The following is a 20,757-nucleotide window of genomic DNA, read 5'->3' as shown; positions in this document are numbered from 1 at the left end:
GTTGGCCCAGGATCGGACATTGTTTCGTTCTGCTGTGCATGGGGTCACTATGAGTCGGTTCCGACTCGATGGCACCTGACAACAACAACAACTATTCTGGACATTCTATACAAATGGGGTAATACAATATGTGGCACTTTGTGTCTGGCATGTTTTCAAGCTTCATTCATGTTCAAAAAGTTTGTGGAAAACTGAAATGAAAAGATAATGGAAATTTTCCAGAAATCTTTTTGAAACTCTTTTTGTTGTATCTCAGTCCTTTTTATTACTTAGTAGTATTCCATTGTATGGATATGCCACATTTTGTGAAATAAATGGCCATCATAATGGAAATTTGGGGTTCCACTTTTTGGATATATGAATAATGCTGTTAGGAGCATTTGTATACAAGATTTTGTGTGGCGATTGTTTGGCATAGGAGAACAACTGCTGGTTCATATGGTAGCTGTGGAGTTCTGGTGTGGTGCTGTGGGATAATGCACCAGACCTTAAAGTTGGTTTGAACTGCAAGGTTGGCAGTTCAAACTCAACAGTTGTTCCTTGGAAACCCTATATAGGGTCACTGTGAGTCAGAACCAACTTGATGGCACTTAACAACAACAACGGTAGCTATGTCTAACCTTTTGAGAAACTGCTAGGCTGTTTTCCAAAGTGACTGCACCATTTTACATTGTAGTACTGTAGGATAAGCCCTGAACTGCTAACCACAAGGTCTGCAGTTCAAACCCACCAGCTGCTCTTTGGAAATCCTATACAGGGTTGCTATGGGTCGGAATCGACTCGATGGCACTTTAGCAAACCAGCCGTGTATGAGTGATCCAGTTTCTGTACGTTCTTCTAACACTTGTTATTGTTTGTCCTGCTGATTCTGGACATCCTATGGGGTGTGAAGACGTATCCTGATGGTCTGATTTATATTTCCAGATGACTAATGATGTGGAACATCTTATCATTTACTTGGTGGCCATTTGTAGATCTTCTCTGGAGAAATGTCTCTTCACATCCTTTGCATATTTCTTAATTGGATTGCTTGTTTTTATGTTGTTGACTTGTAAGGGTTCATGTATATTCTAGATATGCCTTATCAGATATATGATTCTCAATTATTTCTTCCCATTCTGTTGTTGTTAGGTGGCATCTAGTTGGTTCCTACTCATAGCGACCTTATGCACAACAGAACAAAATACTGCCTGGTCCTGTACCATCCTCATAGCCATTGTTAAACTTGAGTGCATTGCTGCTGCCACTGTGTCAGCCCATCTCATTGGAGGTTTTCCCTTTTTTGCTGACACTCCACTTTACCTAGCATGATGTCCTTCTGCAGGGACTGATCGCTCCTGATATGTCCAAAGCGTGAGAAATGAACTCTTAACATTCTGGCTTTAAGGAACATCCTGGATGTACTTCTTCCAACACAAATTTCCTATTCTGTAGGTTGTCATTTGATTTTCTTGGTTGTATCCTTTGAAGTATAAAGGCCTAAGCCTTTTGAAAGGCAATTTTTAAAAACATATCAGGAACCACACACATTTTCATAGTCCTTGATCTGGTATTTTCAATCATGGGAATTGGCTCCAAGAAAATGACTAAGGAAAAGAATAAAGCCACTGTATATACAAATGTTATGGCCACATCAGTTAAAAGACAGAAACAAAACAGCCTAAAAGAGCATTCACATAATTATGAAATATGTAGTCATGAAAATTACAAATCTGATTATGGAATCATAGGCTATCAAATCAGTTCAGAAAAGGGATGAGGATGGGAAGGTAATAGTGAACTTTTTTGCAAAGTTGTTACCAAGTAAAATTTAAAAGTAAAGAATTCTTTAGCACTATCAGAGTCCCTGGAGTCCTGTTATGGCACTGTGGGTTAATGCGCTGGACTGCAAAGTCGAATTGAACTGCAAGGTCAGCGGTTCAACTTACCAGCTGCTCCCCGGAAATTCTATACAGGGTTGCTATGAGTCCACCTGACTCAATGGCACTTAACAACAACAACATCAGCATCCCTGGGTGTCACAAATGGTTAAGTACTCAGGTGCTAACTAAAAAATCCACCCAGGGATACATTGCGATAAAGGCCTGGCAATCTGCTTCTGAAAAATCAGCCATTGAAACCCCTGTGGAGCACAGTACTGCTGACACGGGGGGACACCATGAGTTAGAGGTCACTCAACAGGAACTGATTTTTGTTATGCTTTATTATGATTTTTTTTTATTGTGAATTGTTGGTGATTTTACAGAGCAAATTAGTTCTCAAACATTTTATGCACATTTTGTTTTACATCATTAATTGTATTCCTCACAATGCAAATCACTTATCCCATTTCCTCCCTATGTTTCCTAGTTCTATTCCTTCTTTCCTCTTTCTGCCTTCTGAATTTTGCCCTTTGTCCTATGTTAAATCTTTTGATATGAAATGGTTTATTATTCTAATGTGTACATTGTATCCTTAGTGCTATTGTTCCCCTTATGGACATGTCTATAAGAATTGAGCCATGGGGGTGAGTTCATTTCCAGAGGTGAGGGGTGACTAGGGTCATAGTCTCAGGGGAGGAAGTGGTTGTTTTGGTTGATGGATATTTAGATTGCTTCTAGGTTTTTCTAGTTATACCCATTGTTGCACACATATTCAGAGGGGGAGATTACTAAAAGTAGAAACATGCCTGAGAGGTTGCTGAAGGCACAAACTTCATGGGTATCTCTTGGATATTTCTGTGCATACAGGACCTCAGCCTGCAATGACTCCCCCAACAACGAGGAGACACCACTGCCTCCTGTGAAGTCCTCCATCTTCACCCCACCTGTCCTACTCAAGTTCCAGCCTGTACCCAGACCAAAAGATGACTCAGAGAATGATCCTAGCAGCTCAGAGTTGGTGTCCCACCACAGGAGCCCATAACCATTCCCTTCAGACATGGCCTGATGAATGAATAAAGTTACTGTGGAGGCGCTGTACTGTGCTGTGCTGATGCTGGGGGTAGGGGCTGTGCAATGCTTCTTGGTGATTTAGGTCTCCCTCGAGCCCAGAGCGGGTGGTCAGGGTAATTGTGCTCCACTGTACACTAACAGGAGCACTCACCCACATGCTTTTTGTAAGAGGAACAAGTGATGTCTTTGTGCTCATTTGACCTGACTGTGCTGCATATCTGCCCTCTTAGTACATTTGGCCCCTCAACACAACCTATTTGGTGTGCAGTTGTGAAACGGTGACCAGTTCACTCTTGGTAGGAAAAAAGTGTGTCCCTTTCCAATTTGGCAACTTCCTAAGGAATTTTACAGATGTGTGACTTCCATTGTCAGCTTACTTCTGACCTTAGCACCAAACCTGCATGTGGAATGTAAGCCCTTGGAGGAAGGTACTTGGACAGATGTGGAGACCCTTCTGTACACCTTGCACATGTCTCTTGGAACTGTTGATAATGAAAAAAGCCAAGTGGGGTGTGTCTCTGAAGGGATGGGGTAATCTAGCACATCATAGATGAAATTACTATGGGATGATGCACTGTGATAAGCAGCCTAATGGGAACTGAGATGGAGAGGCCTGGGGACAGCTGTCTGGGATGGCGCTGTCAGGCTAGGTCTCTGAGGCATCATCAAGTTGAAACCTAAGAGAAAAGGCAAGAGTAGCTGGCTTCCAGTGATTGTGTGGGGGTGGTATGTTCAGGAGATTGGGCGAGTAGAGAATTAAGTGCTGATCACACGTTAAATTTGAAGTCATTGGGTACCTAATGAAGGCCAGGAGCCTGGAGCACAGGCTAGTTAGCATTGAGATTCATGGAATACAACCCAGCCAACCCAATGTCACTAAGTGGATCACAACTCACAGTGACCCTATAGGACAGAGTGAGATTCCATAGGGTTTCTGAGACTGCCTCATCTTTTGACTGGGAAGCAGCTGGTGAATTTCAACCACCGACCTTTCAGTTAGCAACCTGATGTTTAGCCCACAGTGCCATCAGGGCTCTTTCATGGACTACAAGTGGTTTTTAAAGCCACCACACTTGTGATCTTAATGTTGACAGAACAGAGGGGTCACAGACCTGATCTGGAGCAGGGGTAGGGTCTAGCTGAAGTCAGTTGGGACCAATGAGGACTGGAAGCATCCAGGCTTGGTGACCACCTGCCACTGGGTCACAGGGGCAATGGATGGGCGAAAGTAGGCTGGATGGTAGCTGCCACGGTTGGTGGGACTTGGAGCTCCAGATGGGTTTTAATGCTTGAGAGCTCGAGGCAGGTTTAAACGGGCGTGGGACCGTACCGGGGTTAGGCTGGTAGGCGAAGCGATGCGGAGAGAGGCGTCTCAAAACCGGCTTCCTTGGAGTCGAGTTCAACGCTAGGTGCAAAAAACCCTAGTGACAGCCCTCACCTGCTGGGCATGCGCGCTCCACGCCAGAGACGCAGTTCCCGGCCTGCTACGCGCGCACTTCCGGGGTGGGTCGTGGAGACAGGAAGTGATTGATGTCTCGGTAAGGACGCTGGGGACCGAGCTGTTGGCTGTAGTTTGTGCTAACGCCTGTTCAGTCGTATTGCCATCCGTCGCCGCCGCCATGGGGAAGCGACAGCACCAGAAGGACAAGATGTAAGTGGAGCCTCGGACAGGAGCGGCGTCCCGGTACTAAGGTCGCCTGTTCCGCGAACTCCTGTTGGATCCTAGAGCGCCTCTCAAATATCACTTAGTCTAAGAAGTCTCTCAAGTAGGGTGTCGGCCACCCTTCACAAATCCTTACCTCCCGGCTTCCGCGTCTCCCCTGACCCTGAGCTAATACTAATACCGTCCTTTTGGGTAATGAGCGCCATCCTCTTTAAGCTCTCGCTTCTCCACGTTTGCCTGACCCTACCTTCCCCTTAGGTCCTTTGGTGCCTGTAGGTGGTTCCTCTGGCCTCCTCTCCCTGGGTCTGTTAGCTCACACTCGTCCACGCACGCACGCACACCGCAGTACCGCCTTGTTTAAAACACACCAGTGTTTCCTTGTCCCTGTGCACCTGACCCACTGCTATCATGTTTCCTTGACTGCATCCCAGGATGACAAATTCTTGTGCTGTTGTTTTTGCCCCAGGATGGCTCTTAACAAGTTTCTCACGATTTCTGTGATGCCAAAGCTAGTGGTTGATTCTAAGTCCTCATTTTGTTGGACTTCTCAAGAGCAGAGGACATAGTTGAACAGTTCCTCTTTTTGTGAAGAGCTTCTTTGTTATATAGGATTCCATATTCTCTTTGTTTTCGGACTTTGCAGTGTTCTCTCCATTTCTTTTACTAGACTCTACTCCCTCACTCCCAGACCTCTAAGTCAGCAGCCTCAGGTTTCTTCCCTAGATAATCTCACACAGTCTTATACAAGTCTGTCTTTCCAGTGTCTGTCTTGGATGAAGAGCAGAAGTCTCCTTAGAAACAAAGATGGCGAGACTTTGACTCATATACTTTGGATTAGACTTGTTGTTAGAGGGACCAGTTCCTGGAGAAGGCCATCATGCTTAATAAAATAGAGGGTCGGTGAAAAAACAGGAAACGCTTCAAGGAGATAGATTTATATAATAGTTGAAACCATGGACTTAACCGTAGCATTGATTGTGAGGATAGTGCAGGACCAGGCAATATTACATCCTGGCTTCCAAGGATCCCTTTGGTTGTACTTATTCCAACACAGATCTGTTTGTTCTTTGGCAGTCCGTAGTACTCCAATACTCTCTTCCAACATCAATTCTTCTACGGTCTTCCTTATTCACTGTCCAACTTTCACGTGCATATGAAGTTATTGAAAATACCATGGTGTGGGTCAGGTATACCTTAGTCCTCAAACTGACATCTTTGCCCTTCAATACTTTAAAGAGGTCTTGTGCAGCAGATTTGCCCAATGCAACACATCATTTGATTTCTTGACTGCTGTTTCCGTGAGTGTTGATGATTGATGCAAGCAAAATGAAGTATTTGACAACTTCAATCTTTCTCCATTTATTTTTGTTTTCTTTACATTGAGATGTAACCCATACTGAAGACTTTGATCTTTTAAGTATTTTTTAAGTTCTCTTAGGTTTCAGCAAGCAAGGTTGTATCATCTGTATATTGCAGGTTATTAATACATTTTCCTCCAATCCTGTGCCACATTTTTCTTCATATAATCCAGCTTATCAGAGTATTTTCTCAGTGTACAGATTGAATAAGTATGGTGAAAGAATACAACCCTGCCACATGCCTTTCCTAATTTTAAACCATTTGGTCTTTCCTTGTTCTGTTTGAACAACTGCCTTTTGATCTATTTACAGGTTCCTCATGAGCACAATTAAGTATTCCAGAGTACTCATTCTTTGCAATGTTGTCCTTAACTTCTGATGAGCCACACAATTAAAAGCCTTTGCATAGTCAGTAAAGCACAGGTAAAACATCTTTCTAGTATTCTCTGCTTTCAGCCAAGATCCATCTGATGTCCACAATGAGATCCTTCATTCCGTGTCCTCTTCTGAATCAGGCTTGAACTTTTGGAAGTTCTCTTATCGATGTATGATTGGAGCCATTTTTGTATTTAGTAAACCTTTACTCGTTTGGCATATCAGTGATATTGTCTGATGATTCCCACATTCCATTGGATCACCTCTTTGTGGAATCGGCACACATACGGATCTCTTCTAGTCAACTGGCTAGGTAGTTGTCTTCCAAATTTCTTGGCATAGATGAGTGAGTTTTTCCAGTGCCACATCAGTTTATTGAAAGATTTCCATTTGTATCCCATCTATTCCCAGTGCTTGTTCTTTGCCAATGCCTTCAATGCACCTTGGACTTCTTCCAGAATCACTGGATCTTGATAATATGCTACAACTGTGTGGACCATGATAAACTGGATGATGTTGCAAAGAATAGATATTCCAGAACACTTAATTGTACTCATGAGGAACCTGTACATAGACCAAGAGGCAGTAGAACAGAACAAGGGGATACTGAATGGTTTAAAATCAGGAAAGGTGTATACCAGGGCTGTATCCTTTCACCATACTTACTCAGTCTTTATGCTGAGCAAATATCTGAAAATCTGGATTATATAAAGAAGAACATGACATCAGGATTGGAGGAAGACTCATTAACAACCTTTGATATGCAGTTGATACAACTTTGCTTGCTGGAAGCAAAGAGGACTTAAAATCCATATTGATGAAGAACAAAGACCACAACCTTCAGTATGGATTGTACCTCAATATAGAGAAGCCAAAGATCCTTAAAAATAGACCAATAAATAATATCATGATAAACGGAGAAAAGATTGAAGTTGCCAAAGACTTCATTTTACTTGGATTTGCAATCACACTCATCAAAGCAGCAGTTAAGAAATCAGATGATATATTGCATTAGGCGAATCTGCTGTACAAGATCTCTTTAAGGTGTTGAAGAGCAAAGATGTCAGTTTGAGTATTTTCAGTAACCTGAAAGTTGGACAATGAATAAGGAAGGCCATAGAATTGATGCATTTGAATAATGGTATTTGAAAAGAATATTAAACGTACCATAGACTGCCAGAAGAACAAAAAAAATCTGTGTTGGGAGATGTAGAGCCAGAATACTCCTTAGAAGACAGGATGGTATCTCACACTTCATGCATGTTATTAGGAGGGACCACTCCCTAGAGTAGACATCAAAGTGGAAAGCCAGTGAAAAAGAAAGACCTCCAAGGAGATGATTGACACTGTGGCAGCAGCAATGGGCTCAAAAGTAACAATTGTGAAGATGACACAGGACCAGGCAGTGTTTCATTCTGTTGTGTATAGGGTCGCTGTTTGTCAGAATCAACTCATTGGCACCTAACAATTCTTGCTTGTTCCTTCCACACAGCATCCAATATAATGGTAGATCACATCAAGGTCCTGCTCAATACCCTTTAAGCAGTGCGTGTATGTACCATTGTTGCTGTTATGTGCCATGGAGTCGGTTTTTGTTTTGTTGTCCCATTTTAAAATAAGTTTCTTTTTATTTTTATCTTCTCCTTTTCATTTGTGACATTTACCAGTGGTTTGTTGATTTTATTAATCCTTTCAATGAGTCTACTTCAAAGTTTTTAATCTCAGATTGCTAGTTTTTGTACTAGTTTTTCTGTTTAATTGATTTCTGCTGTAATCTTTATTATTTATTTTCTTCTGGTGACTTACAAACGTACTTGCTACCATTGTTCTGATTGTTGGAGATGCTGGGTTACGGTGTTGATTTTAGCTCATTCTTTTTTTGATGTGTGCATGTATTGCTATTAGTTTGTCTCTGAGCACTGCTTTTGCTGTGTCCTGAAGGTTTTGGTATATTGTGTTTTCATTCCCATTTGATTAACAGAATTTACCAATTTCATCTCTTACTGAGAAATTTTTTTCAGCAGGGGTTTTTTCCCTTTAATCTTATTGTTGATTTATAATATTGTAGCCTTGTGATCTGAGAAGATATTTCATAGTTAAAACATTTCTATGTTTTAAAATTTATTGAAGTTTGCTTTGTGGCCCAAATATACTCTATTCTGGAGAATGTTTCATGTGTGCTAGAAAAGAATGTGTATTTTTAGACACATTTTGGTTGGAATAAACCCTGCATGTGTGGACAGGAACCTTAGTAACAGTATTTTCCTTTCTTTTTCTTTTTTTTTAACTTGTTATTGTGAATTGAGTAATAGTTTATGTGGGAGAACATCAGTTTTACACTCATCATTTAATTGCAATGATTACAATCTCCTCACATCATCATTCAACAGTATTTGCTTCTATTCACTCTGCTTTTTTGTTTTGTTTTTTGGAGGGCAGGGGGATGTACACAAAAACACTCAGAAATATATAATAATTTAAACAACCAAAGTGCACATTCTACAAGCCTGTCTCCTGGCCACCAGCACCTGGCCACTAGCGCACAGCATTTCTCTTTCCATGAGTGTAGAGTCCTCAGCTACTCTATTTCTCCATGCCCTCATATCTGCCTCCATCTCTGGTGGTGCTGTTTCTCTGTATAGGGTCCCACATTCCGCTCATGCTCCTCTCCTTTAATGATCCTAGGGTCCTCTGTTCCTGGTCTGTAAGATTAACTACTTCTCTCTTTTTGTTACAAAACTTCTACCTTTACAGTGGTGACAGTTGCAATTAGTCATAATAACAATCACTCACTATTGAATAAAAATCTTATCCCCACCTCTTTTTACCAGACCTGTGTAGACAAGATGAATACTATTCATTGGGGATTTTACCTTCCCCCACACACTTGAAACTAAACTCACTCTTGAAAACTTGTAAGCCAGTCACTTCATGCCTTTATAGCCTCCCATTTTAGGTAGCCAATGTGTAAGTTGCCCATCCCTATCATCTCTGTATACAGAGGGGATAGGATTGATCCTTGATGTGAAGACTCCTTCCCTCTCAGTTGGTATTTTATCTTCTTCTAGTCGAGTTCTGATCATCAAGCCATTGAAGCTAGGTCACATGGGTACTGTCTACAAGTTTGGGCATTCTTGTGCATCTTGTGCATCAGTTGAGAGTGGATGCTTCACTCTCAACTCTAGTCCTCTGTGGCTATGTCTTAGTCTGTAGGTTTAGGAGTCCCCAGGTCTCACCATGCTTTGAACCAACCAGCCCTTCCTCTTCTCTCTCTGTCATCTCCAATTTTCCTTCTTTTTTTTTAAAAAAAAAAAGATTTTTATTGTGAATTGTTGAAGGGTTCCAGAGCAAATCAGTTTTCTATTTAGAGTGCATGGTCCTGAAAGGAGTTCCAAACCACCTGGTCGTGGCTGGGAGCAGAGTGCCCATCTAGCAGTTCACATTCTGGCCCAGAAAGGTGGAGAGATCACACCTCTAAATGTGACGGTGATATGCACCCAGTACCTCTGACCTCAAGGGAGCTAGGGACTGTGCAGCTGTTCAAAGGGTATATCATTGGCTGCTGGGTGGGCAAGTATAGGAGGGTTTGGGGAAGAAGGGACAGATCACACCTCTCTGGTTACCAGCCATTAGTGTACGTACTTCTGTGGTCCTAGGCAAACATTGTTGAAGATCAGTTCACTGTCGTGTTCAAACGCTGCTTGTAGAAATTAAAAATAGCTGCATTGTGTCAGGCTGGTTGACAACTCACCCTTTCTGTTTATCTTGTTATTCCCTGCTTCTCCTAGTCAGTATCCGATTCATTTCTGCATGCTGCTTTCCTCTGAAGTTTGGGATTGCAGGATTGTCTTTCGTTGGTCTCATGTCTCTGTTACAGAGGTCTGGGTTGCCTGTCTGCCTAGTCTGCCATTTTCCTGGATGTCTCATGTGTGTGGTCCCTTGACAATCCTCCTGTGCGCCCCCCATAGCAATACTTTTTTACTTTCATAACTGTTAGCTGAATGAGGGAATGACTTAAGTCATCAGTTGCTTCCTACAACTTTTTCCTCTGCCAACAGTAACATTCTCTCACTCTTCTTCAGGTACATTACCTGTGCTGAATACACTCACTTCTATGGTGGCAAGAAGCCAGGTGAGGCATGAAATCTACTCGCTCTGGGGGAAGAATCAAGGCATGATCTTGCCTCTGTGCAGTGAGCCTGTAAAGGTTCAGACTGTGGAAGCTACAATAGACAAATTGAGGGCATAGCTCACGCAAATAAAGCTAAGTGTGGGGAAAATGTTTAATCTTATTAGTAATTTTTAAAATGTTAAAACATTTTTTTTTCTATAAAATTCAGAAGGAGTAAAAAGAATACTATCCAAAATTATCCAGGCTCTGGAATCTCTGGGTGGTGTAGATGGTTCAGTGCTTAGCTACTAACAAAAAGGTTAGAGGTTTGAATCCACACAGAGGTGCCTCCAAAGAAAGGCCTGGCAATCTACTTCCAAAAGATCACAGCCATTTGCAATTGTGGATTACAAAACATTTAATAGATATAACCAAAACACAAGGGGTACATTAAAAAAAAAAAACAAAAAACAGCTCAGTGGACAAAGCACACAGGTAGGTCTCTGCCACAGTTTTGATACCCCTACTGTTGTGGGTCCTTGCTCTCTAAGAAGCCTATGGCAGTTTTACTCCTGTGACCAATTAGGACAGGGATTGATTGACTGATTTTTTACAGCAGCCTGGATATCAGTTGTTATTGACTATTCTGACTCATGGCCACTGCCTGTGTGCTCTCTAGGGTTTTCAGTGGTTACGTTTTCAGCAGTAGATTGCCAAGCCTTTCTCCTGAGGGATCTCTGGGGAGACTGGAACAGTTAAACACATTAACCAATGACACCACCCAGAGTTTCTCATCTAAATGATCTTACAGTGTATTGGGTTGTTGGTAGGAGCACATAAATCAAATTTGCTTACAGAATCTATTTTATTAACAGATATCCCCAAAACAAATTTCCGTCGGTTACCTTTCGATCACTGCAGGTAAGGTGTTTTGAAAGCTAATCTTTGTCTTATACCTGTTTTCTGATACTCAGATTTGTTGTTGTTGTTGTTAAGTTGGTTCTGACTCATAGCAAGCTTATATAGAGTTTCTGAGGAACAGATTTTGGGTTTAACTGTCAACCTTTTGGTTCACAGTCCAGTGCTAATTCTATAGCACTATACCACGATACTTAGAAACTTGGTCGTAAATCTCATTCTTTGACATACAGTTGTGGGTCCATCTGTGTCCCACTCCACCCCCACTTAAAAAAAAAAAACAAAAAACAAAAACAAAACTCAAAAAACCAACAAACCACCAACTCTTGCCCAACCTGGGAGAAGGCACTCCCAACAATGAGGATGAGCAATAACAATTTGCTGTTTCTTATGAGTGTGTATATATAGGTGCTATCCTTTTCACCTCATTCCTGCCCTCTGAGGTAGGCAAACCTATTGCTAAGCCTGTTTTATGATTGCAGGAGTCCTGATAGCTCTGTATTAGGGTTGCTCACTGAGTAATTCAAACCCGCCAGCCACTCTGCCGGAGAAAGATGAGACCATCGCTTCTGTAAATATTGGGGCCTCTTGAAGCCCTATGGGGCAATTCTACTGTATCTTATAGGGTCAGTATGAGTCATACCAATTTAATGGCCCTTTAATTAATTTTATGGTTGACAGCACTGAAGCTTAGATAAGTGAAGCCCCTCACCTAGGCATTCCATCAGAAGTGGTATCACAGAGCCTCGAACCCAGCTAGTAACAAGGCTTCCTGCCTTAAGCGCTTGACTTGTGTGCCAGTGTCAAAGTAGTAACAGCTGCAATAGCAGTAGTCATAACATCTGAGCCTCTTTCCCCTTACCTGGGGGCTCAGCTCCCAGGTTGGCTGCAGAGCCACTTGAAACCTTCTTGCCAGTTTTCATTTGCGTTTGCCTGAGCAGAGGGGGAGGGTATGGTGAAGTGGGACTAGGTGAGATAAACCCTCAAGTCCCAATGCATTGCCTCTTCCAGAGCCAGGGGGTTTATGGGAGTAGACATGTCTGGGGTCCCCACTGGGTCTGCATTTCCCTAAGCACAAGCCGTGGTGAAACCTGGACAACGAATAAGGAAGATGTAGGAGTTGAATCATGGTGTTGATGAAGAATATTGAACTAGAATATATAAAAGAAGTACAGCCAGAATGCAACTTGGAATTCTGTCTTAAAAGAAGTACAGCCAGAATACAACTTGGAAGCAAAGGCAGACTGGATGATTTAGCCAGAGAGGGAGACGACTACCCAAAAAGGATTCCATTGGTTAGTTAGTTCCTTGCTTAGTTAAGGTGCCAGAGCTGCCAAGATTAACCTGTGCTGACCAACCTCATAGGTGACCAATGTATAAACTAGAAGCCAGGTCAACCAGGCTTCTTGCTGGCTAGAGACAAACCCTATGAGGAAGAAAAGGATACCCAGGAAGTTTGCCAGGGTGCAGTGTCTCTCCGTATATGGGCTCTGCTTTTTCTTGCATTGGCCACTGCACTAAACAAAGGGCCATAGCCAGGACATCCCTCTGTCATCACCAGCTGTGTGGTCAGAATCTGCATGAACTCAGTCCCCAGAACATGGAAATGAGTCCAGTCCTCAAATTGAGAATAGTTCTCTATTGTCACCCCCTGCTCACCTGGTGCTCTCTCACCCCAACCCCAGCCACCCCGAGCTGGGTCAGAGCCAGAAGGCCACCCCATGGCTTTCACTGCCTCCCTGGAATAACTCACAAACCTTACCAGGAGTATATCAGACTTCCGGTCACAACATTAGCCAAAAAGGATACAAACAGAGGGGTCACAGTACAGAGCTATCTTGTCCCAAGGAGGAATATGATGTCCTATCCCTCACATGGTCACCAACCAGGACGCTCCATTAGAGCCTCAGGTCTCAGGGTCTTTCTCTGTTCTCACACATGACCATTATGGATGACATTAGCCTCCTGAGGTTCATTCAGCATCCACTCCCAACTGGTGCCTCTTCATTTTAGGTGTGGTCCAACTAGAACCAAATTACTTTCTGCAAGGTAAATGCACACCTGGAAGCTTCATTCTCAGGCAGGCTATTGCTACCAGACTTGGGGCAGTCTGGAGCCTAAACTGAATTAATATCTCGTCGGAGTCACATGTTCACCCCTCGGATGATCACCTCAAACCCTGAAACATTTGGGAGGATGGTCAGGGGCAGAGAAGGTACTCAGACCTCAGTAGTCCCCTCCCAGAATCCTTTGGGGTCGGGGAGGGCAGTTTTCACTGGAGAAGTTTGGCTACTGCTTCTTCATAAGATCTCAGAGAGCACATTTCACTGTTGCTTCCTTCTCATTTTCCCTCCCAGGGCTGCTACAAAGTGGGTGGCTTTGAAGAACAGAACTGTATAGTTTTACTCTCCTGGATGTGTGACCTTAGAGTAACAGGGAGACTGTTCCTCCCTGTCAGCTCTAACAGAAGATCCTTTGGTTTCTGTCCTGGGTGTGTCTTGGCATTTCTTGACTTCTTCCCCTTGTGTGTAACCTTGTTTCCAAGTATTTTCTCCACTTTTATAAGGTACCACTCAGAAGGAATTTGGACTCTCCCTACTCCTGTATGACCTCCTTTCATTTAACTGACTACAAAAATAAACCACGATGGGCATGTTCCTAAGTACAAGTGGTTTTCAGCGTAGCTTTTGGGGGGCCACAATCCAATTCCTAACAATCCCTAAGATGACTGCCAGTCGTCTCTTTTGGGTTGGTCATGGTAACAGAACCAAGACATGACCCAGCAGAGCACATGGAGAGAAGTCTGACTGCTCCCAAGGCTTTCTCAGCACCTCTGTGGGAACCTGGCCTTGGACTTAACTGGTTTGTACACAAATCGGAGCTTCCTCGTGGTCAACTCTGGCCCCAAGACTCAACACCAGCTGTGAGAAGCCCCAGAGATTGTTGAAGAAATGACTGAAGGAGAAAGGGACAAAGCAGGAAAGAGCCGTGTGTGTCTGGACAGGTGTCTGGGTCAGTCCTGTGTGTGTCAGCGTCACAGCTGAACAGTGGTGACTTGTGTCCTTTCTCAGTCTCTCTCTGCAGCCTTTCATCTATCCTGTGTGCACTCCCGAAGGCATCGTGTTTGACCTGCTGTGAGTGTTCCCTTGCATTTCTGTCTAATAAACATAGAAAGATTGTTGAAGAGGGTCTGGGGTTCTGGCAGTGCCAACCAGGCGGTGCTGAGGCCACCAGAGCCTTGGTTCCGGCAGCCTCTTGGAGACCCAGGAGGGGTTTGGTTTTTTTGTTTGTTTGTTTAAGTGCTCTTATTGTAACACAGTTGAGATGGTACCATAAAGGTTGTTCTGGATCCATTTTTCACTTTGTTTGATGAGATCTTTTTTCTTCTTGTTCTCTGAAAAAATAATGTTTAATGCTGGCCTAGCATTTCAGTGTATAGACAGATCACATTTATTTATTGGTTGTTTGTTTGTTGTGTGTTTTGTGTTTTTTGTTTTAAGGAGCTCTGGTAGCGTAGTGATTACAAATCGGGCTGCGAACCACAAGGTCAGCAGTTAGAAACTACCAGCTGTTCCGTGGGAGAAAGATGAGGCGTTCTGCTCCCGCAAAGATTTACAGCCTCAGAAACCCTGTACAGGGTCGCTATGGGTCAGAACTGACTCCACGGCACATAACTACCACCACCAGTTATGTTTTTTGGTTATTCATATGTAACTGTAGTGAAAACCCTTTTATCCAGTATTAGCCCCCTACTTTCTTTGGCAAGGCCAGGAGCTCTTCTTGTTGGCTTCTAGTATCAGAAATCAAGTTGGGGGAGCCTATTGCCACGTCTCTTAGCTGGAACCAGCCTTTTAGGGCTCTGGTGGTGGTCCCCAATTAAGCCTCACTGCCATTACCCTGCTTTCTGTTTTCTCATCCCCTCAGAAGCATCCTCCCTTGGCTTAAGAAGTACGGGACCAACCCCAGCAACGGAGAGGTAGGTCACCTATATGTATGGTGGAAGCATAGTCCGTCCTGCACTTGGTGGCCAGGGCACTAGAAGGTGGGGAATCATCCATGGGGCATAGTGAGGAGGGACTCTCCCTTCTCTCCCTCTCCACACACGCAGTCCTTTCTGGATCTGTTCCCTACACATACATACATAGATACATGTATGCATCTGTTCCTCTGGGGCCACAGACATGCTGCGTGAACACCTGCTGTACCTTGCTTTGGGCCAGGGGACTTAAGTTTGTGTCTCCCAGGGCCAGGAGCTGGGTGTAGTTTGGTCAGCCTTGAAGGCCTACTGGAGAAAGAGGCTGGATTGGAGGCTAGTGGCGATGGTGACACTAAATGACCTGGGTCATGTTTCTGGAGGGGAAGAGTGAGTGAGCTTAGTGCCCTGACCTCCAGCACCGGGTGGTGAGCTGCTATTGGTTTGGTCCTTATTTGTTTTGTGCCCTTGTTGTTGTTTAGTAAACAGAGTTTCATTCGTAACTTCCATCCTGCCCACAATACCTGAAGTTCCTCAAACATGAATGACTATTAAGACCCAGCTGTGGCTTTACATGTGGTGACTTGGCTCTTTAAGGTCTGTCTCCAGGCACCCACTCTTGTTGTCCACCCCTCCCCTCAGCACCCTGGGGCCTGGGTTGGCTGGCCCCATGCTACATCTCAGAGACTCTGGGGGAGTGTGTGGTGTTTGGATCTCTAGATCAGGTTATGTGCTTGTGTGCCCAGACTGAAGTTAGGAGAGCAGGTACCTGCTGGACCATCCTGTAGGGGTGGTTAGAGGGACATGATTGAAATACAGCCAGTGTGGTGGAGCCTGCTTTGCAGGGAGAGGCCTCACGTGGGGCTAGGGCATAAGGACTATAGAGCCAAGGCTTTCTCAGAGGTCAGGGAGAGGAAGGCAAAGGGCTGGGGTCCTAGGAGATCCCCAGACTAGAAGGTCCAGCCAGGGGGCTGCAGGGTGTGGGCTTAGAGGCTGACAGCATATGTGCACCCAGCCCACCTTCTACTTCCTGTGCCACAGTGGGTGCCACAACTGTGCCCTTGTTCAGGAAGGTTCCTGTGGGGTCTGCAGACACACCACAGACACTGAGAAATAGACGATCCACTTTCCTGTCACCAAAAAGCCACCAAGGTGTTGGGCATTTATTCTGTTTTCCACCTTAAAAATTTTTCCTTTTAGTATTTATTGTAAGTTGAGTAAAAGTTTACAGAGCAAGCTTTTTCATTCAGCAATTCATATGTATTTTGTTTCATGTCAATAATTGCAGTCTCCACACTATAGCATAACTCATCCATTTCCTCCTGTGTTTACCATTTCCATTCCTTCCTTTCTTATCCCTTCCTGCCCTCCTCCCTTTCCTACTCATCCCTAGGTACATTTCCCCCTTTTTGATTGCAGATGGTTGGTAGCTGTACTTTTTTCACTTTTTAATGTTTTCTTTTTCCTAAGTATTTGTACAGCAGCACAATAAGGCGGACTCTCGTGTACCCACTACCCCTCATGAGCAATACTTTCAGTTTTGAATCTCAGAAGTCCTCTGTGCTCATCGCACACAAGTTTAGACTCAGCAGCCTCAACCTCTAGCCCAGAGACATAACCAAGAACAGAACTGGGGTCTGACCCCAAAGCTGACCCCTCAGAGTGGGGAATACATACCCAAGCCCTTTGTGCACATGGGGCCAGGCTGCCTTTACCCTGGGTAGAGGTATGCCTCAGGACCTCCCAGGTGAGCACCTCTGGCTCCTCCAGCTAGATATCCAGAGAACTTTCCAGTCTCTCTGCTTAGTTCAGCTCTAGGACCTCAGTGCTACTTCACATCAGTCACTTAATATGTTGTTATTGTTTCTGTTACTTATGTTGATTATCATTAATCCATGTGATACTATCCTGTATTATTAATTTTTGCTGTTTCTTCCAGAAACTAGACAGGAAGTCCCTGATTGAGCTAAAATTTGCAAAGAACAATGAAGGTGAGTCTGTGAGTGCTGCTATAACAGATGTGCCCCATGTGGTGACTCTAAAGACCAGAAATGCGTTTTCACAGCTCAGAAGGCTCAAAGTCTGAATCAGGGGTTGGCTCTGGGGGCAGGTCTTGGTCTCTTTCACCTTAAATCCTTTGGTTACTTGATGATCTTCATGTGGCACCTTCTCCTGTCTCTGTGTCTATTGTCTCTGCTGCTCCCCTAACTCAATGCGTTTGGGGCACACTTTACTCTGGCATGGCCTTGTTGATGTTACAAAGCAAGCCCATTCCCCAAGGGGTTGTATCCACAGGTACAGGGGTCAGGACTCCAACACATACTGTGGGGGATATGGTTCAGCCACAGGGTCATTTTTACAGCCAATGTAAGGATTGGTCTGCAGAGTCCAATGTCCCTTACTCCCCACATCCTTGTGTGGAGTCATTCACTTGTTTCTTTTTTGTTTTATTATTAAAAAACAAAACAAAAATCAAAGGGTATACCCTGCAAGCCTGCCCCCCGGTCTTCAGCACACAATCCCTCTCCCTCTCTGGATCTAAAGTCGACAGAAGCTCCATCTCTCCACGTCATCATCTCTGCCTCCAGCTCAGGCATCACTGCTTCCCGCTCTCTGCTCTTCTCCATTGGTGGTCCTAGGGACCTCTACTCCTAGACTGGAAAGTTAGTCACTCCCCTCCTTGCTATAAAACGTCTACCTTTACGTTTCCAACTCTCACAATCAGTCCTGATAACAATTATTCACTATTGTATCACAAGAGACCCATCTGCATTTCATTTCATCAGCCCTGCCTAGTCAGATTGGATACTACTCACTGGAGATTCTACCTTCCTCCAGGCCCTCTGGATCTAGGTTCCCTCTTGAAAGCTTGTAAGCCAGTCACTTCTTGCCTTTGTACCCCTCCCCTCCCCCATCTTGGGTAGCCAATGTCCAAGTTGCCCATTCATGTCTACTCTGTGTGTGGATGGGGTGGGAATGATGCTTGTTGTAAAGATGTGTTCCCTCTTTTAAGCTACTGCTTCCGTAGGAGTAGGTCAAGTTCATCAAATTGTATCAGATTACTCTTTTTTTTCCTCTTCTTTTCTTCTTCTGGTTGAGCTCTGATCATCTAGTCATTGAAGCCAGGTCAAGTGGGTATTATCTGCAAGTGTGGGTGTTCTTGTGCATATGCCCTCTCGTCTTATCAACTGGACGCTTCACTCTCCACTCGAGTCCACTGTGGCTATGTCACTGACTCTGGGCCCAAGAGTCCCCAGGTTTTGCCACAGTGCTGAACAACCAGGTCTTCACCTGGGTTCACAGAAGTCTATTGAATGTTGTAGGGTTTAGCTTGTAGCTTCATTGCTGTTTTTCCCTCACTTCCCCTTATCGGTGATGAGCGTGGTCACCAATCAGAGCATGTATTCCCATTGAGTCTTAGTCTTGGAAGGGGGTTTGCACTGAGGGGACCCGACTACTTGCCTTGATGTTTCCTGGGGAAGCAACTTGCTTGTCCTTGTAGTAAAAGTCTGTCTGCCTAGGTGGTTTTGTATTTTTCCTGTAGGTCTTTCTTTCAAGAAGTATCTTCTGTTGTTCTAGCCGCTCCAGGCTGGTATGCTGGTCCTTTCAAGAGGAAATTTCCCGTCTCTGGAGATCTGGATGTGGTTCAGGCTTCCACCTATAATCTTATGTATTGCAGAGGCTCCCCAAGAAGCCTCCTTCACTGGGCACATTGTAGCCCCATTTTAGGTATTCCAATCAGTTATAGGCAGAAGACGGACTTACAAGCTTTCTATGGTGATGTTTCTGGCTATTCCTTTCTCTCCCCCTCCAGTGTCTATAATATAATGCAAGGAAAACCAAGATTCAAAAGACAGCCAAACATCTTTGCATTATTCCACCTTTTTCCCATTTGAACCATATCTCAATCTATGTATCCCAGAGCCCTTTTGTTCCAAGGTTGTGCATACATCATTATTTACCTCTGTCCCACTTAGCCCATTCAGACCTGCCTAATTGTTCTCCCATCTGCTTTGTTCTTCCATTCCCCTCTCCCTACTTGTATGTTGCCCCCTCCCTAGCACCCAAATTATCTTGTGTCTAATCCCTGCCCTGTGCTCTACCTTCCCCTCCCTCCCCTCACCCACGTCCACGTCCAACATCCCAGCAATCAACAAAGAATTTCCCCCACCCCCTTTAGTATGGGATCACATTTATCACAGTAGTGGTCCTGTGCAGTATTTCTCTTTTTGTGACTGACTAATTTCACTCAACATAATGCCCTCAAGGTTCATCCATGTTAACTGGTGATTATTCTTCAAGGTAGCATAATATTCCATTGTGTGTATGTAACACAGTTTGTGTATCCATTCTTTAGTTGATGAGCACTTTGGCTGCCTCCATCTTTTTGCTATTGTAATTTTTGCAGTGCTGCTATGAACATTGATGTGCATATAACTACTCGTGTTGTGGCTCGTTTTTCTTGTGGGTAAATACCAAGTAGAGGAATTGCTGGATCAGTAAGGTATTTCTATTTTTAACCTTCTGAGGAAACGCCATATTGCTTTCCAGAGAGGTTGGACCATTTTGCAGTCCCACCAGCAATGCAGGTGTGTCCCAGTTTCGCCACATCCTTGCCAGCATTTATTGTCCTCTACATTTTTTATCTTTGCTATTATTGCTGGTGTGAGATGATATCTCATTGTTGTTTTGATTTGCATCTCTCTAATGGCTAGTGATTGTGAACATTACTTCATACGTTTGTTGGCTGCCCGGATCTCTTCCTTGGTGAAGTGTCTGTTCATGTCCTGTGCCCATTTTTTAATTGGGTTATTTGTCTTTTTCTTGTTGTAGTTTCCTATATATTTTAGAAATGAGTCCGTTGTCTGATGTGTCATTGCGAAAGATTTTTTTCCCATTCTGTGGGTTCGCTTTTTACTCTTCTGGTGAAGTCTTTTGATGCACATAAGGTTTTAATTTTTAGTATGTTCCACTCATCTATTTTGTCTACTTTTTGTTTGTGTGGTTTTCAGAATGTTTTGTAGTCTGTGTGTTCCCTGAATTAGTGCCCTCGCATTTGTCCCGATTTTTTCACTGATGGCCTTCATAATTCTGGGATTCACATTTAGGTCCTTAATCCATGTTGAGTTGGTTGGGTTTTTTTTGTTTGTTTTTTTTCATACACGCACAGGTTTATTCCAAAAAAATGTTTGAACATACTGATGGCTGTAGACAAGTTCTCTCAGTAATATACTTGTCTTCGTCTCCCTAGGGTTGTTGTTAGGTGCCATCGAGTCAGTACTGACCCACAGCGACCTTATGCACAGCAGAATGAAACAGTGCCTGATCTTGGGCCAACCTCACTATTGTTGCCATACTTGAGTCCATTGATGCTGCCACTTGGCCAATCCATTTCATTGGGTGTCTTCTTCTTTTTCTCTGACCCT

General features: G+C 43.8%; 1 protein-coding gene across 1 annotated transcript in view; it reads left to right on the top strand.

Moving 5' to 3' along the window:
- The first annotated feature begins 4,544 nt into the window (after positions 1-4,544).
- Positions 4,545-20,757, top strand: part of PPIL2 (peptidylprolyl isomerase (cyclophilin)-like 2) — a 46,565-nt gene continuing 30,352 nt past the window's right edge. The window contains exons 1-6 of the mRNA XM_006877638.1: positions 4,545-4,584; positions 10,412-10,461; positions 11,316-11,361; positions 14,430-14,492; positions 15,283-15,334; positions 17,271-17,322. Of these exons, the coding sequence (XP_006877700.1) occupies positions 4,553-4,584; positions 10,412-10,461; positions 11,316-11,361; positions 14,430-14,492; positions 15,283-15,334; positions 17,271-17,322 (295 nt within the window). The 5' untranslated portion in view covers positions 4,545-4,552. The remainder of the gene's footprint in view (positions 4,585-10,411; positions 10,462-11,315; positions 11,362-14,429; positions 14,493-15,282; positions 15,335-17,270; positions 17,323-20,757) is intronic.

This window comes from Chrysochloris asiatica, unplaced genomic scaffold, assembly GCF_000296735.1.
Source record: "Chrysochloris asiatica unplaced genomic scaffold, ChrAsi1.0 scaffold00545, whole genome shotgun sequence".
Lineage (NCBI taxonomy): Eukaryota > Metazoa > Chordata > Mammalia > Afrosoricida > Chrysochloridae > Chrysochloris > Chrysochloris asiatica.
This window is presented reverse-complemented; position numbering and strand designations above follow the sequence as displayed.